At 37.5% G+C, this 18,025-nt stretch overlaps 2 protein-coding genes across 3 annotated transcripts in view; one reads left to right on the top strand and one right to left on the bottom strand.

Annotated features, from left to right (window-relative positions):
• LOC107715431 (tumor necrosis factor ligand superfamily member 10-like) overlaps window positions 1-2,847 on the top strand; it is an 8,335-nt gene extending 5,488 nt beyond the window's left edge. The window contains exon 5 of the mRNA XM_016521578.1: window positions 1,759-2,847. Within this exon, the coding sequence (XP_016377064.1) occupies window positions 1,759-2,216 (458 nt within the window). The 3' untranslated portion in view covers window positions 2,217-2,847. The remainder of the gene's footprint in view (window positions 1-1,758) is intronic.
• A 1,494-nt stretch (window positions 2,848-4,341) lies between these two features.
• LOC107715429 (H(+)/Cl(-) exchange transporter 5) lies at window positions 4,342-15,557 on the bottom strand. 2 transcript variants are annotated; one of them, XM_016521574.1, is made up of 12 exons: window positions 15,387-15,557; window positions 14,249-14,434; window positions 10,054-10,205; window positions 9,830-9,929; window positions 9,371-9,681; window positions 9,038-9,244; window positions 8,277-8,357; window positions 7,633-8,178; window positions 6,503-6,689; window positions 6,014-6,412; window positions 5,449-5,665; window positions 4,342-5,297 (listed from the first exon to the last, which is right to left on the bottom strand). In XM_016521574.1, the coding sequence occupies exons 2-12, from the start codon at window positions 14,391-14,393 to the stop codon at window positions 5,207-5,209; spliced, it is 2,436 nt and encodes an 811-aa protein (XP_016377060.1). In that variant the 5' UTR covers window positions 14,394-14,434; window positions 15,387-15,557; the 3' UTR covers window positions 4,342-5,206. The 2 variants fall into 2 exon arrangements, with proteins under 2 accessions (XP_016377060.1, XP_016377062.1); XM_016521576.1 differs by lacking the exons at window positions 14,249-14,434; window positions 15,387-15,557 and adding an exon at window positions 10,944-10,992.
• Between the last annotated feature and the right edge of the window lie 2,468 nt (window positions 15,558-18,025).

Here is an 18,025-nt window from a genome sequence, read left to right as displayed (position 1 = left end):
CAGAATTGTGAGATATAAACTCGCAAATACCTTTTTTTTTATTCAGTGGCGGAAACGGGCTTCCATAGATATATCACATGAAAACAGCAAAAAATAAAAATAAAATTAGTTCGACAAATGCTTTGTAGTCACAAAACAAATCTCAGTAGATCTCCCCACATTACCAAAAAGGGCTATGTGAATGATTTTAATGGACCATGTTTTGTCATGGAAAACAAGCTTTGCATAGTTTAACAATAAAGTTAAACTAAAATAATAGCATAAAGATTATTGGTAACACTTTAGAATAAGGTTAGATTTGTTAATGTTACCAAACTATTTAAGTTAACATGTTAACTAACAATACTAACAATACTTCTACAGCATTTATTAATTAATGCTTGGCTAATATTAATTTCAACATTTACTAATACATTTTTAAAAGTTGTATCTTTTCTGTTCTGTTATTAATGTACAGTGAACATACGAACAAACAATAAATGTATTTTAATCATGACAACTCTCTGAACATTTTAGCATGGTGATGGATATGAAAATGTTAATGTATTTGGTCTTGGCGGAACAGATCTGCTATGCTGCTGCTGAATTGCTGCTGCTGTTGGTTATTGCTGTAGTTGTAGATTATTGCTGCTGCTGCAAGCAAGTACAGGAACTTGCTACTGCCAGTGCATATGGCGATACGGTGCCATGAGTATTTAAGACATACTGCTGCTGCACAAATAGCATATAAAATAACCCATAGCAGATCTATACAGGTGGAGCTGGGGAAGGTGGAGGGTTTCAGAGAACTCTGAAAGCGCGCTGCAGGAATCTCAAGTGAATGCTAGCCAGCTATATAAATGCAAGGCAGTAAGCTCATTGGCTGCATATGCAGCATGAACCAATCAGCTTGTGCCAAGTTGTTTAACTCTCTGAATATCATCAGTTACATTAACAAAACATCAGTCTGCGCCATCTAGAGTTTCATGGCTAAACTATATATTTTTATTAACTAACATCAACAAAGGTTAATAAATGCCGTAAAAATATATTGCTTGTAACTAGACAATGTTAAAATATTAGACTAAAGTTACACTTACTTACACTAAAGTATTACCAGATTATTATAATATTTTTTTAACTCATAGTGAAAAAACTACATTGACATGGAATGAACAGAGTTTATTATTTTAAGATTATACAGATATTCTGAACCCCAGAGATGGGCAGTCCTGCAGAGTGTCAGGTATGTTTCTAGTAATTGGTGCAATTTATGTTTTAAAATCAGAAAATGTTTATTATTATTATTGTTGTTGTTGTAATTCATATTATAAATAATAATTATTTATATCAGCATTTTAATTTTAAATCTGTTCAATTTTATAATTATTAATTTGATTACTATTAACAGTAAATATTAATTTATAATATTTAATATTAATATAATAAGTGTAATATATAATAATATTTATAATAATAATTAATATTTTAGTCTTAACTTATTTTCCTTTTTTATTCGAAGAGTTCTTTTGCATAACTAACTTAAAATGTACATTTTAAAATTAAATACTACTGAAATACTAAAAGTAAATCAGTAGCAAATCCTGGCAAAATGGCAACAATTCCTTAGAATGAACCTGAAAATCTATTTAAGAATTTCAGTTTCACATTAAAATGATATGGAGGAGTGTTGGAGCAGGGCTGAACTGAAGCAGGATTGATCAATTCTGCCATACACTGAGGTGATCAAGGTTTGTTGCACCTTTCTTGTTATACCAGGTACGACATCCTTAACCCCCCAGACTGACCTTCACCAGTCCTGCCGCCATCCCGTTCGTTCCTGGGGGAACCAGAGTTTTGGCTCCCACCTGCACAACATGACCGTGTCCAACGGACGCCTGCGTATCCCTCGCGCAGGCCGCTACTACCTGTACGGCCAAGTCTACTTCCGTTATCTCACCCTCTCTATCGACGATTACCACTCGGGCTCCGACAGCCATCAGGTGGTGCAGTGCGTCTACAAGAAGACCGCCTACGCCCGCCCAATTCAGCTCCTGAAGGGTGTGGGCACCAAATGCTGGTCTCCAGACAGCGAGAACGCCCTTCACTCCATCTACCAGGGAGGCCTGTTTGAACTTCGTGCAGGTGATGAGATCTTCATCTCCGTGTCTTCTCCCACAGCTGTGTATGCAGAAGACTCCTCCAGCTACTTTGGGGCCTTCCTGTTTGACCTCTGAGGGACCCAGTTGGGGCTTGTGGTCTCATTCTAAGGGAAAGGAAATAGTTCCTGTCGGAAGGCCCCACTTGGGAACCTTGAAAAGAGGGAACCACAGATACTCCACCATCTGATGGGTTCAAAACACCAAACAACTCATCTAGTTATTGTGGTCTGAGGGCCATTTGACCTTCATAGGCTAAATTTTACGATTCAGTAGAGTGATAAACTCTGGACTCCCATCTGAATGGGCAGATCATGAGCATATCTGTGAAGGCTTTGTAAAGACGTTTCTTAGAAAGATGGAAAACCTGAAAATGAGGACAATGACCTTCACTATTTAACCACATAAAAAGCCAAAATAATTATTTAAAAGTAAGATTTTAACCTTCCAACAAATGCACAAAACTAGCTGCACGCAAACCATGCCAGATTAATAGTTTCCATCTATTTTTAATGTTATACTGTTTATACTGTTCACTCTTTCCTAAAAAAGACTGTCTGGGACAGTGTGGCCAATCATGGCCCAGAAGTCTCCAGTTAATTAAAAGAAGTTCTTTTGCATTATGAGTCAAACCAGTGTCATTCACTGATGTCTGAAGTCTGGCAAATAATCTAGAGCCAAAAACAGGGTAAGATGAAGAGTGAGACTCTGCATGACTCAAATTTGACTCAAATTTACCAAAACAATCCAAAGTTAAACTAACATTTTTCAAAGAATGGCTTTTTCCTGTTACTGCAATTTTCCTGAAGCTCCTAATTTAAATATCCAGGACAGACAGATATCTTGAAATAATTTTGATAAACATGAAGAACATCACCAAATATCACAGTCCACACTGGAAGAAAAAAAAACACAGAAGAGCATGTTACGTTATTATATTTCATGTAATGCTTATGAATAAATTACAATGACAATGTGACATTCATATTTAACACTAATGGATAATGCTGACATAAAAAAACAAAAACAAAACAAGTTTACACAATTTAAACATTGAGTACAAAGAACCCAACAAATGATTGCACACAACCATTACATATTTTCTCAACAATTAGTTCACGATGCTCTAAGATGTTTTTAATAAAGTGGCCCTTTATTTATCAAAACGAGTGACATTTTGATAAAAAATGGAAATACTGTGAAAGTTAGCTGAGGACTGAGAACCAGCCAAGCTAATGTGCCATCGGAGGAGTTTCAAGCACTGCTTACAAAGATCTTAGCATTCACTCTGTGTCCCACTGTGAGTTTCATAAACGTAGAATGGAGTGGTATGCTAGCAGAGAAATGCAAATTATTAAAAGAGGTTGAGCCAGATAGATGCAGGCTTTAGACATTAGAATGGAAACATCTGGGTTGATATGCATACAATAAAATGACACAATTCAGATGACTACAAATTGCATGCACAGCTTACATTTGGACATGCATGTGATAGGAATATAAGTGATACAGGCAATGCAGAAAAGCAGCATTTGTTAATGGAGAAAACTTGTGTACCATTTAGTCAAGCTTCAGAAAATGTTAATTATAGGATAATTAAGAGATTGTGATAAGAGAAGGTATTCAGAATTAAAAGGCAAAATCTGACTTGTACTAACAGTATAGTGTAATGTTATTTTGCATTGATTGCACGTACATATTGTCCAAAAATATTGGCAACCTAACTTGCATAGGGAAATGCTACATAATGTGTGGTTTTAACAGTGGTATTACAACATTTGATAACCACATAGACTTCTGATCAAAGGTTTCGGGTTAGTGAATTCATTATTAATTTTTTTTTTAGAAATCAATACTTTTATTCAACAAGGATGCATTAATCAGTAAAGACATTTATAATCTTACAATTTCTATTTATACAGATTTCTATTTCAAATAAATGCAGTTCTTTTGAACTTTATATTCCGCATTGAAACCTGAAAAGAGAAATGTTTCTTGAGCACCAAATCAGCATATCAGAATGATTTCTGAAGGATCATGTGACACTGAAGACTGGAGTAATGATGCTGAAAATTCAGCTCTGCATCACAGTAATAAATTAAATTTCAAAATATATTAAAATAAAAACCTTTTAAATTGTAATATTATTTCACAATATTAGTGTTTTACTGTTTTTGATCAAATAAATGCACCCTTGGTGAGCAGAAGAGACTTAAAACAATGTTACTGAACCCAAACTTTTGAAAGGTAGTGTAAAATGGTAGTGTGAAAATATATACAGAATGAGTCATTTTAATCATTTTAATGTGTAATTTCTTGGCAGAAACTACACAGTGTTGCTTATGACTGATTACAAAGTCTGGAAACGTGGTACAGACTTGACATTCGTCCCAAGAGCTTTCAGATGCTGGAATACTTGCAAGTGCTTGTTTAAAGTAAAAATAAAAAAAAGACAAAAAATGTAGATGAACATGTAAACAACAAATAATGGTTTTAACTTATGATTAACATCCATTCTGTAGTGGAAGTCAGGAGAACTCTAGGAAAATATGCAATGCACATCTGTTACTGATTGCTTGTGACTTCCTCTTGACTTACATAAGAATGTCTCTTAAATTCTGAAAGATGTGGATGTGGTCTTTTCACCAGAGGTGTTTGGGTTTGAGTAATACAATCCAACAGAGGCCGGGTAGGTGAATGTCTATATTTAGATTTATGCTACAAAATTTTATAATTGCAACTGTTTTCCTTGTGTGGAATATACTGTGATATGTTTTGATGCATTGATATGTTATGATAGGTCGACTACTTGCAAACACCAACACTTGGTTGCACTCATTCCCACCTTTTAAGCTAGCTGCTGGAGTGCATAAAACGCTGCCGAAGGTCCTCCATCCTGCAGTTGTAGCGCCTGCACCAATAAGGCTCTACAAATGGATTCACAGTGTGAATGGACGCTAACCCAGTACTGACAGTTCTGTAGTGCAAATAATTTGGCCAGACTGCTGTTTTCTGCCCAATGGGTGGTTTCAAACTGACTGGTGTTTCATAACAGCCAGTTTGGCACTTCAGTTGAAGAGAATAGAGTCAGGGTCTCGGTTGGCCATCTGGGCCATATGTTTAAGAATGTCCTTTTTGGTGATGATGCCCAGTAAACGCCTGTGGGGAAAAAAAAAGGAACGAGATAAATTATATTGAGCTTACCTAAATATATGTGATGTGTAATAATTCTGACATATGTAAATGATGGACACACTCTAGTTGAGAACTTGAAAACTGACAGGCTAAGCTAAGCAAACCAAGGTTTTACCCATTGTGAGTGACGAGACACTGGCGCAGGCCCAGCTTGCGAAAGATGTCCACCACGATGTCCATGGCAGTGTGGTCAGTAACGGTAAATGGGCTGAGATCCATGATACCACGAAGCTTCAACGGAGGAGGACTGTTGGGTGGCTGTGGAGGTATGTATTCAGTGAAGAAGATTCGGGAGGCACTAACCACACCTTCCTGACGCTGACGAGCATTTTCTGCCAGAGTGAAATGGAGAATAATAAACCTTCTCATGATTGACCTAGAGTATAATACACATGATCCCTATAATAAAGTAATTAATGGAAGAGTCGGTTTTGTCCATCCAATGAAAGACAATGGGGTCCAAATTACCTTTGAACTCCATTGACTTTTACTGTATGGACAAAAAAAACTGCTTCACAAAAGTCTTACAGATTTGAAATGACATGAGGTCAGAATTTTAATTTTTGGCTGAGCTACTTCTTCAGTCCACCAAGATGTTCATCATCAGCAATCATAGTCCAAGATCTAAGAAAGGTGCTATAGATAAAAAAAAAGTCCTATATAGAGTTGTAATCTCTTACCAATAGAGATGACCAGATCCCTGCGCTGCACAAAGCCCACAAGTCTCTGAGACTCATGTGAGACCACCACAGGGAAACCGCTGTATGAGGTTTCAGCAATGAGCGACTCGACTTCCTCCACGCTCATCCCATCCTGCGTGATCACGGAGAGCGGGGGGTCACTACGGCGGGGTCGCATCACGTCCATGGCCAGCGTCTTGTGGCTGAACTCCTCCTTAGGCTCCAGGAAGGGGTAACCATTGAGACGGATGTGAGCCTCATAAATACCTTCTCGACCCAGAGCATCTGCCACCCATTTACTAGTCATGGTGGCAGCCATGAGAGGCACAATGTATTCCAGGCCGCCCGTTAGCTCAAACATAATGACCACCAGAGAGACTGTCATACGAGTTACACCGCCTACGAAAGAAAAACAGGCCTGGATAAAAGTACCAGGACAAGCCACTAACGGCACATTTTTAACAGAAGACAATTTGAATAAACTCTTACCCAGACAGGCAGTAGCGCCCACCATAGCATAGAGGCCGGGGGTGATGCAGTCTGCTCCAGGTGAGCACCAGCCTCTGAAGATTACCCAGTCATGGTGGTAATATGCCAGTTGCTCCATACCCACACCAAGCAGCCTACCTGCAATCGCTCCCACAGCCATACTGGGGATGAAGAGGCCAGAGGGCACCTGGAGGAACATACAGACACAGGACACAACAGTACAGAAAACAGCCTATGTAAAAACTAAATTCTTTGAAATAGACAGTGTGTTGACACTTTCTAAGACGGAGGGAGAGATGGAAGAAAGTCAGATAGAATGTATGGATAGATGGAAGAAAGGAAGATATGAATGAATGAATGAAAGGATGGATGGATTGATGAAGAAAGAAAGAAAGAAAGAAAGAAAAAGAAATGGATGGATAGATGCCAAATGAAGGAAGGATGCATGTTGAAAGGAAGGTAGAAAGGAAAAAAGAACAACAGAAATAAAGAAATGGATTAAAATAACAAAGAAAGGATGGATGGATGACGGAATAAAGAAGATGAATGGATAAAATGAAGGAAGACAGGAAGGATGGATGGATGAAGAAAGAAGGGAAAGTAGACTCGATGGAAGGAAAGAAGGAGGAATGGAAAAAAAGACAGACAAAGAAAGAAATGTATGAATGGTGGAAATTTTATTTGACAATAAATGTGAGTTGAGTTAAAAGATGGATGGAAGGAAAATGATAGAATGGATGGAAAAAGGAAGGATGGATGATGGAAGAAAGAAACAAAAAATGAATGGATGGACAGACGGACAAATGGAAGAAAGGATGGATGGGTGGAGGGATGAATGGATGGAAGAAAGATAAAATGGATAAAAAGGAAGGAATGATGGATAGAGGAATGGAAGAAAGAAAGATGATGGATGGATGGATGGAAAAAAGGGTGGAAAGGTTGATTTATAGAGGTAGGGATGGGTGGATAGAAGAAAGGAAGAAAGGATGGATGATGGTTGGCAAGAAGGATGGAAGTTTGGATAGATGAAGGGAGAGGTGGATGGATGGATGATGGAAAAATGAAAAGAAGGAAAGATGAGCGGATAGAATTAAGGAAGATTGGATTGACGGATGGATTTGACCCTGTACCTTCATGCCGAAGGTCACCACTGTGATGAGCATCTTAAAGACCAGGGCCAGTGAGAGCTGCCACATGGCAGTGTAGACATCTTGTCCTGCTGGTCTATCAGGCAGAGCATCACTGCTGCTCTTGGTGACGCTCACATTGGCATAGTTACACAGCTGTGAGGAATCCAGCAAGCCGCAATCGTTGAACAGCTCAGAGATCAGCTCGCTGGTGCTCATACGCGTGTAGCTGTTGGGGAATGCCAGCAGAGCCGTGACAGCCGTAACAACCAGCACCTCCAAAACAGGGTAGTGACCCAGCCGCGTGGTCTTACGTCGGCGACACCACGCAATGTTTGCACGGATGAAGAAAGCTCCCCAGATTCCCCCAAAAATACCCAACAGGACAAAGGGTATGAGCTCCAGCAAGTGCCAAGGGGAGTGGAACTCCACGTAGAAGAGAACCAGCCTGCTGTTACCAAACGGGTTGATGGACCGAAGGGTGAAAGCCGCCACCAACGCAGCAAAGAAAGAGCGCCACAGCGTCTTCAGGGGGAAATAATAACTCACCTACAGGATAAAGAGAGAGTGATTCTAGTTATTAAAATTACACTAGATAATGCTGAGAGTATACAAACATAAGTACTGTATGTTAAGAGTATTCTTGCCTCTTCCAGACTGAACAGAACTCCACCAATCGGTGCTCCAAAAGCTACTGACACACCAACAGCTGCTGCGGCAGACAATACCTAATCAACATACAAAAAGAAGAAAGGCAGAACTGAAACAGTAAGCCAAGCTTATCACACAAAAAGCTTGGATCAACAAAGGCCTCAAATGTAAAAATAAAATGCGATCTTATGTTTGGTCTCGTCTTCATGATGTCAATAAAAAACATTCTCACAATGAGTAAATTTTAAACATAAAACCACAAAAACAGGCAACCAGAATGTCCTTAGAGGAAAGCCGCAAAAATGTAACAACAAATGTCACTGTAGTTTTAGAGAGAGAGAGATGGGAGATAGAAGTTTGTGCCTTGATCCTTAAAAACACTGATCAAATGCTTGGGGTCGGTTTTTAATATTTTTGAAAGAGGTCTCTTATGTTCACCAAGGCTGCATTTATTTTTTTTTAAATACAGCAAAACAGTAATATTATTCTGAGTTAAAATAACTGTTTTCAATATGAATATATTTCAAAATGTAATTTATTCCTGTGACAGCAAAGCTGAATTCTCAGCAGCCATTACTTCAGCCTTCAGTGGCTTATGATACTTTAGAAATCATTCTAAAATGCTGATTCATTCTAATGTGCAAATTACATTTTTTTGTGCACAAAAATGCATTAACATTATAAGGTGGATTTACTGTGAGTAAAAAAAGCATCTATCTTTTTTTTCACATTTATTAATTTCATCTACTCATCATACCTCTCGTCTCTTTGCCTCATTCCTGCGGTACTTGGTGAACAGGTGGCATAGGATGTTGCCACAGCAACAGGCCACATGGACCAGAGGCCCTTCTTTGCCCAGACTGAGTCCAGATGACACTGCCAACACCAGGGTGATGGTTTTAATCATAAGAGTCCATTTACCCAGGTAGCCCCTGATAATAAACCCACTCAGGATAGTCTTAATCTAGAGTGACAAACAAGAATTAGGACATTTTAACAGTTGCCTATACTTTGTTATATAGCAATTTAAAAACCCGTGTGTCAAAACGTAATATTAAATATTATATTGGTACTACAATTTTTTGTTTACCTCAGGTATTCCAGAGCCGCAGGCATACGGGGCAAAGGCCCTGACTAAAGACACAGCCAGGAAGGAGAAAAGCAGCGCCCAGCACACATACATCAGGTAATTCATGATGTAGGCGAAAGGACCTTCATTAGTACCGACAATGAGCTCTGCCCAGCTTTTCCAGTTAGGGCATTTGTCTCTCTCCTGGAAGGTCGTCTCATTGGAGTTCCAGCAGCAGTGCTCATGATTAAACCAGAAGCCGTTCAGACAAACTCCCTCCTTCAGATCTGTCATCCAATGGGCAGAGATGTCAATGCCACCAGCCAGGGCACCTGAAATCAAACAGAACAGCACATGCTATAAAACGCCATGGCGAGGCCAGATGGTATTTCATAGGAAATTCAAAAGCTCTTTTTAATTTGGTGCTCTATAATCATTCTTCATGATACTTATGCTTTAATATTATAGAAACAAACCAACCTGACATCAGTCCCACGAGCAGCATGAGAAGCCAGCCAGAGAAGGCATCACTGATACTCTTCATCAGAGCCAAGGCTGACTCTTTACTCTTGGTAGCAATCTAACATGAAGGGAAATGGAAGATCACAAATAAACACAAGCGTGAATTGCACCACATGCATGATTCATTTCTTTCGGAGCATAGAAGATGTTTAAAACCCAACAAGATTCGATTGTACAGTCACCTCCCGGTGGCGATCCCGGTCCTTAGATTTTTCTCGGACCCAGTCGATGGTGTTGAAGTCTTCATATGTGCCGACCCCAGGCACTGGCTCATCTAGCAAATCCATCAGTTTAGGAACCCCATTGGACCCATCTCCAGCTCCATATGAACCTCCTGCACAGATGCAGGTCAAAAGTACAAAATAAATAACCGGATGTGACCGTTAAAGGCCTCAGGTGGAATACCAAAATGATCACAAGAGCCCTTTTTCCACCGACAGGATGTTTCAACCAATCTGGTACAGTTTCAAGCAAAAAGGCCAGCAATTTGACCTAGTCCTTTAAACTTGCTTTCCTTGAACTCGGAACCACTGATGTCAGAAGTCAAAGGGTGGGATAACCTCATCAAAATCAACTGCACATCAACTACCATTCAGAAGACTGAAGTCAGCATTTTTTTTTAAAGAGCCGGGTGCACACTATACGATTTTGGCCACGATTTGGCCGTCTGAGACAAAATCTAAAGAATAAAAAGACTAAAATCTGAAGTCTTTGGTCATTAGTTTGACATGTTCACCGCTGATTAATGCGATCAAATTTTACCTCCGACGAAATTCTGGCAGTGTCAGAAGATTTGGCGCACAGTCCTGCAGTGCGAACGTCTTTGTCTTCGTTTTTAAAGACAAGCCATGATCAAGATGAACACTGGAGTTTTCGTTGTTATGGTGCGTGTCCACTGGAGCGTAGCAGAGCGAGCGCTTTTAATTCATTTATATAGAAGCTGAGCTTCTCGCTCACGTGCAAGCGTGAAGCTAAACTTTCATAGGAATGAACTGAAAACACTCGCTCTGCTCCGCGCCAGTGGACACGCACCGCTAGCCACCATTTCATTCCTGTGTGTAATGCAGCTCACCTTCACCGAACGTGTCATGGGTTGATTTTTCTTGCACAGGTCTGTTTTTAACGTGCCTTGACTGCCGTACAGTCTGACATTAATGACAGCTGAGATCCTACAGTGTGACATGAGGATCATGTTCGTACAGTCTGACAAGCAACAATTGTAAAGGACTATTATAAATTGCACAGTGTGCGCTCGGCTGCATTTATTTTAAAAATACAGTAAAACAGTAACATTATGAAATATTATTACAATTTAAAATGACTGTTTTCTATTTTAATATATTTAAAAATATATTTATTGCTGTGATGGTTTTTATTCAAATTTATTCTAAAGCATCATTACCCCAGTCACATGATCCATCAGAAATCATTCTAACATGCTGATTTGCTGCTCAAGAAACATTTGTTAAGAAACATTTATTATCAATGCTGTGACGTCCCTGAGTCTCCTGATCCTGTTGGAGCAGAGAGTGGAAGATTTTGATTGGTTGTCAACCTGTTAATTGATCATTAGTTTGAGTATTTAAGAGTGTTCTGAGTTATTTGGGGTAGGCACTCCCGGTGGGATAGTTCTCTCAGGAGCGTCTCTTTCTGACTCTTTTCTTGTTTGTTCCGTTTGGCATTTCTTATATTATGTAGTTAAAGTTTTGTTGTTACTAATTTAATTATTTTCTTTGATACCCCTAGACTTCCGTTTATTGTCACTATTAAAGGGTTAGTTCACCCAAAAATGAAAATTAGCTCATAAATTACTCACCCTCATGTCATCCTAGGTGTATATGACTTTCTTCTTTCAGACGAATCCAGTCGGAGTTATATTAAAAACTGTCTTTGATCTTTCAAAGCTGTTTAATGGCACTCAGTGGGTGTTGCAGTGCATCAGTCCAAAAGAAAAACAAAACAACGGTCACTAATTAGAAGTATAAAACGAGGATTTGTAAAGAAGAATGTCGGAGGATTTCGATATAAGCCAAGAGGAGACTGGTTTTCCTTTGCTAAAGTAACAAAACTTTGCTTCCTTTGCTCCTGTAAACAAATGTTGGTTTTCACGAGACTCACCAGCGCATGCGCAACGCCGACATCTTACGTCATCCTCCTGGAGCTGCATCCGTGTACAACTGTTGGCGCAAGCTAGATGAAAGTGATTATTACGTTTTGAACATGGATATTTTTCTTACAAAAACGCATCGATTCGCTACAGGAGGCCTTTGTTCACCCCCCGGAGCCGTGTGAGGCACTTTTTTTTATGGATGGGCGCTTTTATTTCACTGCTTTTGGACTGATGCACTGCAACACCCGCTGAGTGCCATTAAACAGCTTGAAAGATCAAAGACAATTTTTTATATAACTCCGACTGGATTCGTCTGAAAGAAGAAAGTCATATACACCTAGGATGACTTGAGGGTGAGTAATTTATGGACTCATTTTCATTTTTGGGTGAACTAACCCTTTAATTGTTGTTGTAATAGTTTAATTTAATAAAACAATTTGCTTTCATTAGACTTTGTTGTCTGATCGCTCTTATGTTGCAACCTTAAACGAGCGGGTCGTAATGTTGAAAAAAGTTCAGCTGCTTAATGTTTTTGTGGAAAGTGTGATATATTTGTTTTCAGGATTCTATGACTATGATAAACAGAAAGTTCAAAAGAACAGCATTTATTTGAAATGATAAATGTCTTTACTGTCACTTTTGATCAATTTTGCTGAATAAAAGTATAATTTATTTAAAGTGCCCCTACTATGCCATTTTTTAGGTTCCTAATATTGTTTTGGGTGTCTCCTACAATAGGTTTACGTGCATGCAAGGTCAAAAAACGCTTTTGTTTTCTCAAAATATGCCATTTAATATCACCTCATCTTCCAACAATTCTCAAACGATTCATTCAAAGCAGTTCTAAGATTCAGTCTCTCTAAACCCCTCCTTTCCTTTCGCCTACTCTGCTCTGACTGGTCAGATGGCTCAGTCTGTTGTGATTGGTCTATCACAACGGAAACGATACACCTATGCCATACTTCCGTATTTTTCCGTAAGTTGCTTGCGGCCGACTAACGTAGAACACAGGTGGGCATTATGCAAATGTGTTACCCAGGGAAGTGTAGCCGTCGGATTCAAATTACTGACGACTCGTTTACTGTTCAGAGTCGATTCTTTCTTTTGGGAGACAATAACTCTATTTATCATGCACTTTCGGCTTTCCAACTTTGCAGATCATTTACATTCATATACAGCTACATTACACACTGCATGAAAGGCAATATTCGAAATGGCATAATAGGGGCACTTTAAAAAATTCTTACAGACTTTTGAACAGTTGCTCCAGTCACTTTATTTTAGCTGTATATTTAAGTAGCCTATTTAATTCATAAATAAGTATTTTTAAGTTATTATTTTATTTGAATTATTATTATTATTACTATTAAATATATAACAGCATTAAATAAGAAGCATTATATATTACATTTCAATGCTTCATATATACTTCTTGTGGGCTTTTAGTGGAAAGGGGATAAAGGTTGTCATTTATGGTAGTGCACATTCCTGTTCCAGTGTTCACAGTTCTTCACATGACTCTCATAGAAAGATTTTACTAGTACCAAGAACAGGAAATAAATTACACCACACAAAAAACAAAACAAAACCAGCAATAAAACTAGCTATGGTTAATAATTGCCAAGCTTAATTATATATTATTTACTGCACCATATTGTGTTCATAATGATTCAAAGCATACAATGTAAAAGTTGTTTATGAATAAACTATCACAAAATGTTTGTATTTAAGCAAAAAATAACCCATATACTGTGTGGAAGTACCAAATCACACAGCAAACAAGCACCCTTCAAAGCAATATCAAACAATGAGGAAGTTCAAGGGAAACAGATGGATGTGAAAACCTGACACCACTCAAAAAATGAAACTAGCTACAACAGAAATAACTAGAGGGGACACTTTGATCTCACTGATAAAAGGATTTATGTTAGGGGGGCGGCAAATACCAAAGTTGTGACCTCAGCGAATTCTCACCACTATTTTCTCACAGACACACAAACACCAGAGACCTATACATTACACATTTGCCCCCAAACCTATATCATATGATGAGAGAAAGAAAAAAAAACTATGGGAATCTTGTGAATGACACTAAACAAGAAGAAAAGAACACAACTGAATAAGGATAAAACTGGGTGGCAGCTACTCTGGGGAAATAATATGACTTATATTGTCAACTCTCCATGTCATAATTTTCACTGTCACCACTGGGGCGATTTTCCATCGCCTTTGTCTCATCTCACTATAAATGCAGATCTGGCACTCACCTGAGCCATAGTCCCGGTCCAGAGGAGGCACGTCATCAGTGCTGGAGAAGTCCAGCGTTGCTCCTGTGATCTCCACCATGTCCTCATCGCTGGTTCCGCTCTGCAGGCTGTTGAAGCTCTCGCTGCAATAGCCTGTGTTGTCCATTTTTCCTCCAGAATGTGGAGGACATGGAAATGTCCTTTGACCTGAGTACAAGAGACTCCATTTGAGTTAAAGCTTGACAGGATCCACCCAACTATTAATGTTTACCATGCACTTCTAGATTGAATAGTAACCTAGCTATGATTTACACCATGGTGTTTTAATGGCATATATTATGATTCTGGATTACAAATAACATAAAGCAGATGAACTTTAAATTTAATAGTAAAAATTTAATATGAACAGCAGAAAAAATAATTTTAAATCATGACTATGCACTTGCTTTAGCGTTCTAACTGTAATATAAATGATTAAAGGTTTATCTTTTTTAATTATTTTTTATCATTGGTTTTAAAGATTTACAAATACAGCCAGAGGAAAAATTTTGATTAATAATAATAATAAAAAAGAAAAACAAATAAATAAACAAAATAAATTAAATTAAAACGCTGAAATGTTTACAAAGTATTTATAGCTCTGTTATTTTTCAAATTTAAAATTTGCCTTTAAAGTAAAAAAAAAACTAAAAAAAAAAACTTATTTCCCCCAATATTTACATTTGTGTGTACTATATTTAGCTAATAAAAGTAGCAGCTTAGATTTAAGGTTTACCATCCGAGTTACTAAACCAAAGCTAATGACATCAGCAAACTTCAGATATGGGTCATTTTAGCTTAGCCAATTAGCTTGCAAAAAATAAGAGCTAAGTTATATATTCGATTGCGTCAAATGGCGTAGAAAAAGCGCTTATAACACACTTCCTAACCTGCTTCAAGCTGTCAGCAATGAGGAACTATTATGACAAATTCACAAAAACACTCATGGGGCTGGTTAGCAGGATAGCTAAAGGGTTGCATGCAAACCAGCTGTAATTTTCATAAACTTAAGAGCCGTGGCTTAATGGCATCAAAAGGAACTGTTCCAAAACATATTTATAAGGTTAACATGCCGTACATTACCTGTACTTAGATTAAAGTGAAACTACTAAACATTTACCTTGTTTATGTCACTCAAGCGCCGATGCCAATGACGTACAATCTCCGTTCGACATGTATAGCCGAGTGCCGATACACAAGATTAGACTTCAGTATTCGATTAAGAATGTCTCTCACAGTTGGTTGGTTGGTGTGTCATACCAGAGAAAAATAAACAGCTCATTAGCAGCACATCCTTTCACTGACCATTTATCGAAAAAGGAAAAAAAGTACTACTTGTTTTAATAGTTTCAATCTATATTTTGTGCCTTAAGCATGAAAGTTCCACACAAACGATCAATGAGTGGCTCAATGTTGCCATCTATAGGTGACAGTGGAAACAATTTGAGCCTACAGTGATCACGCAGCGTGATTACATTTGTTACCACAATTACGTGCTGCTGAACTTTACGGACTTTGTGTTGTCCTGAACCTAATGGACTTTGCGTTGTCCTGAACCTAATGGACTTTGCGTTGTCCTGAACCTAATGGACTTTGCGTTGTCCTGAACCTAATGGACTTTGTGTTGTCCTGAACCTAATGGACTTTATGTTGTCACGAACCGTATGGACTTTGTTTTATCTCTTTAAACGGCATCAAGACTGTTCCCTATAAAAACATGAAATCATAACAAATAAGTGATAGTCCACAGATTTTCAAAACAAATATTTAAACAAATTGTGGGACTGGATCACACTGTTCTGTCATTTGGAGCACATACTGAACTTTCACCGGTCACCAGTGTCGTTCAGCAATGATGCATTACATAGGCCTACGAACAGAGTTCTTAAAATTATTAAATTAATTTAGAGTTAAATTTAAAATGAAGCCTATATGAATGTTTAAAATGTTTATCTGTCCTATTACTGATCACCACTTCTTGTAATTTTCCCACCATGAAGTTCATTAATGGTCCTGCGTTGTGACAAATAAAAACTGCATAAAAACGGCATGCATAATAAATAATTAATTACAAGACCAAGCAAATTAATGTTGCAATCTTATAGTATCTGTTACATTATTCTGCCTGTGCCATGTTTTATATTCATATATTCATTATATTAATTTTATTCATACTTGAAATGACTGATGCAATGGCGTGCAAGATTCTTGGTATGAACAGGCCATATGTTATCTGAGTGAACTTGATGACCTATTGATTTAGAGAGATGAGGACATACTTTTCTCTTTAAAGTTATTTTAAAATTCTGAAAAAGAGGTAAGCATCATCTTTGTATTATCTGTTGTCAAATAGCTTCCCTTCAAAATCCCAATATTAAATCTGCACTGTAAAAGGACTGCAATTTTAACAGTAAAAGACTGTAAAATGCTAAGGTTAAAGCCCCGTTCACACCAAGAACGATAACTATAAAGATAACTATAAAGATAACGATATTAGCGTCCACACCAGCGAACGATATCGTTCCTCTGTATCGTTATCGTTGTAGTTGTGGTGTGAACTATGCTATTCTTTAATATTGAGAACGATTTTTAGAACTATATCTTTATCGTTATCTTTATAGTTATCGTGCTTGGTGTGAACGGGCCTTAATTGTTAAAACTTGTAAGTTCCATTACTAGATGGTGAAAATTGTAATAAACTTAATGAGATATTTCATGCCATTTTAAAGTAAAATACTGCTAAATGTACAGTTTTTGGAAGTGAAAAGATCAAGCCATTTTACAACAACAAGTCAGTGGGGGGGAAAAGTACATTGCCAGAATTCCCTGTGACAGCTTACATTTGATGGTTTTTCATTTTAATCATTATGTTTCTTCTTAGTTATTATGCTATCAGTTATGTATATTGTTACATTGTATGTTGTTAAATGTATATTCATTTTATTATTTTACCTTCTATATTTACCTCAGCTTGTGGAAAAGCTATTTGTGATAAACTTTGATTCATCACATCTGTCACCGCACCTGTGTTTTTATAGTGATTGTCAGTATATTATGAAGGTACAAAACAGATTTTAGTACATTGGAATATTAACATTATTTCAATTAATGAAGTATAATTTTTTACAGTAAATTTAAGTTAAATCCATACAAATTTTTATCATATTTTTAATGGTACAGTTCTAGCAACCACAGCTGCCATTTTTACAGTAAATTTCACAGATTTAAGTGGGACATGTATTTTTATTATTATCATTTTTTTTAACAGTTTGGTGTATGTAATGTTTTCATTTTTATATTGCAGCACCACCCACATTATGTATAAACTGTAATTTGTTAGACAGCTTTTATGTATAATTTTCAAAATTAATATTTATTTCTTTTTTTTAATAAATGTATACATTTATTTATACAAAACATTCTAATCATGATGTAAATGTAGGCTACTGTAAATGTCTAAATTTAGGGCAGCACTTCTGAGAGACTATAATTTTTTTTCCTATCGATCCCAGAAGCTAGACAACTACACATTAATGCCAGTTTAAGCTTACGTAAACTCTCAAATATTTACTAAACACGTGATTTTATCTTGGCCATGGCCTTGAGCAGAGTAAGAGAGCAGAAGAGACGGATAGACAGAGAGGGTGGGGAGGTAAGATCAATGTTGGAGGGTTATAAATACACACGATCTTCGCAAAGCTTAAGTAATCTTCTGGACACACTGACATACTGGAGTTTTAGGAAATAACATTACCAAAA

Source organism: Sinocyclocheilus rhinocerous, unplaced genomic scaffold, assembly GCF_001515625.1.
Source record: "Sinocyclocheilus rhinocerous isolate Xijiao unplaced genomic scaffold, SAMN03320098_v1.1 scaffold299, whole genome shotgun sequence".
Lineage (NCBI taxonomy): Eukaryota > Metazoa > Chordata > Actinopteri > Cypriniformes > Cyprinidae > Sinocyclocheilus > Sinocyclocheilus rhinocerous.
The sequence above is the reverse complement of the archived record's forward strand: the minus strand, read 5'-3'. Positions and strand labels throughout refer to the sequence as shown.

Excerpts from the sequence above, each read along its gene's own strand:
- LOC107715429 (XM_016521574.1), bottom strand. The coding sequence starts at position 14,393 with ATGGACAACACAGGCTATTGCAGCGAGAGCTTCAACAGCCTGCAGAGC. Across the intron at positions 9,245-9,370 it reads GCGGCTCTGGAATACCTGAG|ATTAAGACTATCCTGAGTGG; the intron begins GTAAACAAAAAA and ends TTGTCACTCTAG. Across the intron at positions 5,666-6,013 it reads GGATCTGGTCATCTCTATTG|AAAATGCTCGTCAGCGTCAG; the intron begins GTAAGAGATTAC and ends TCACTCTGGCAG.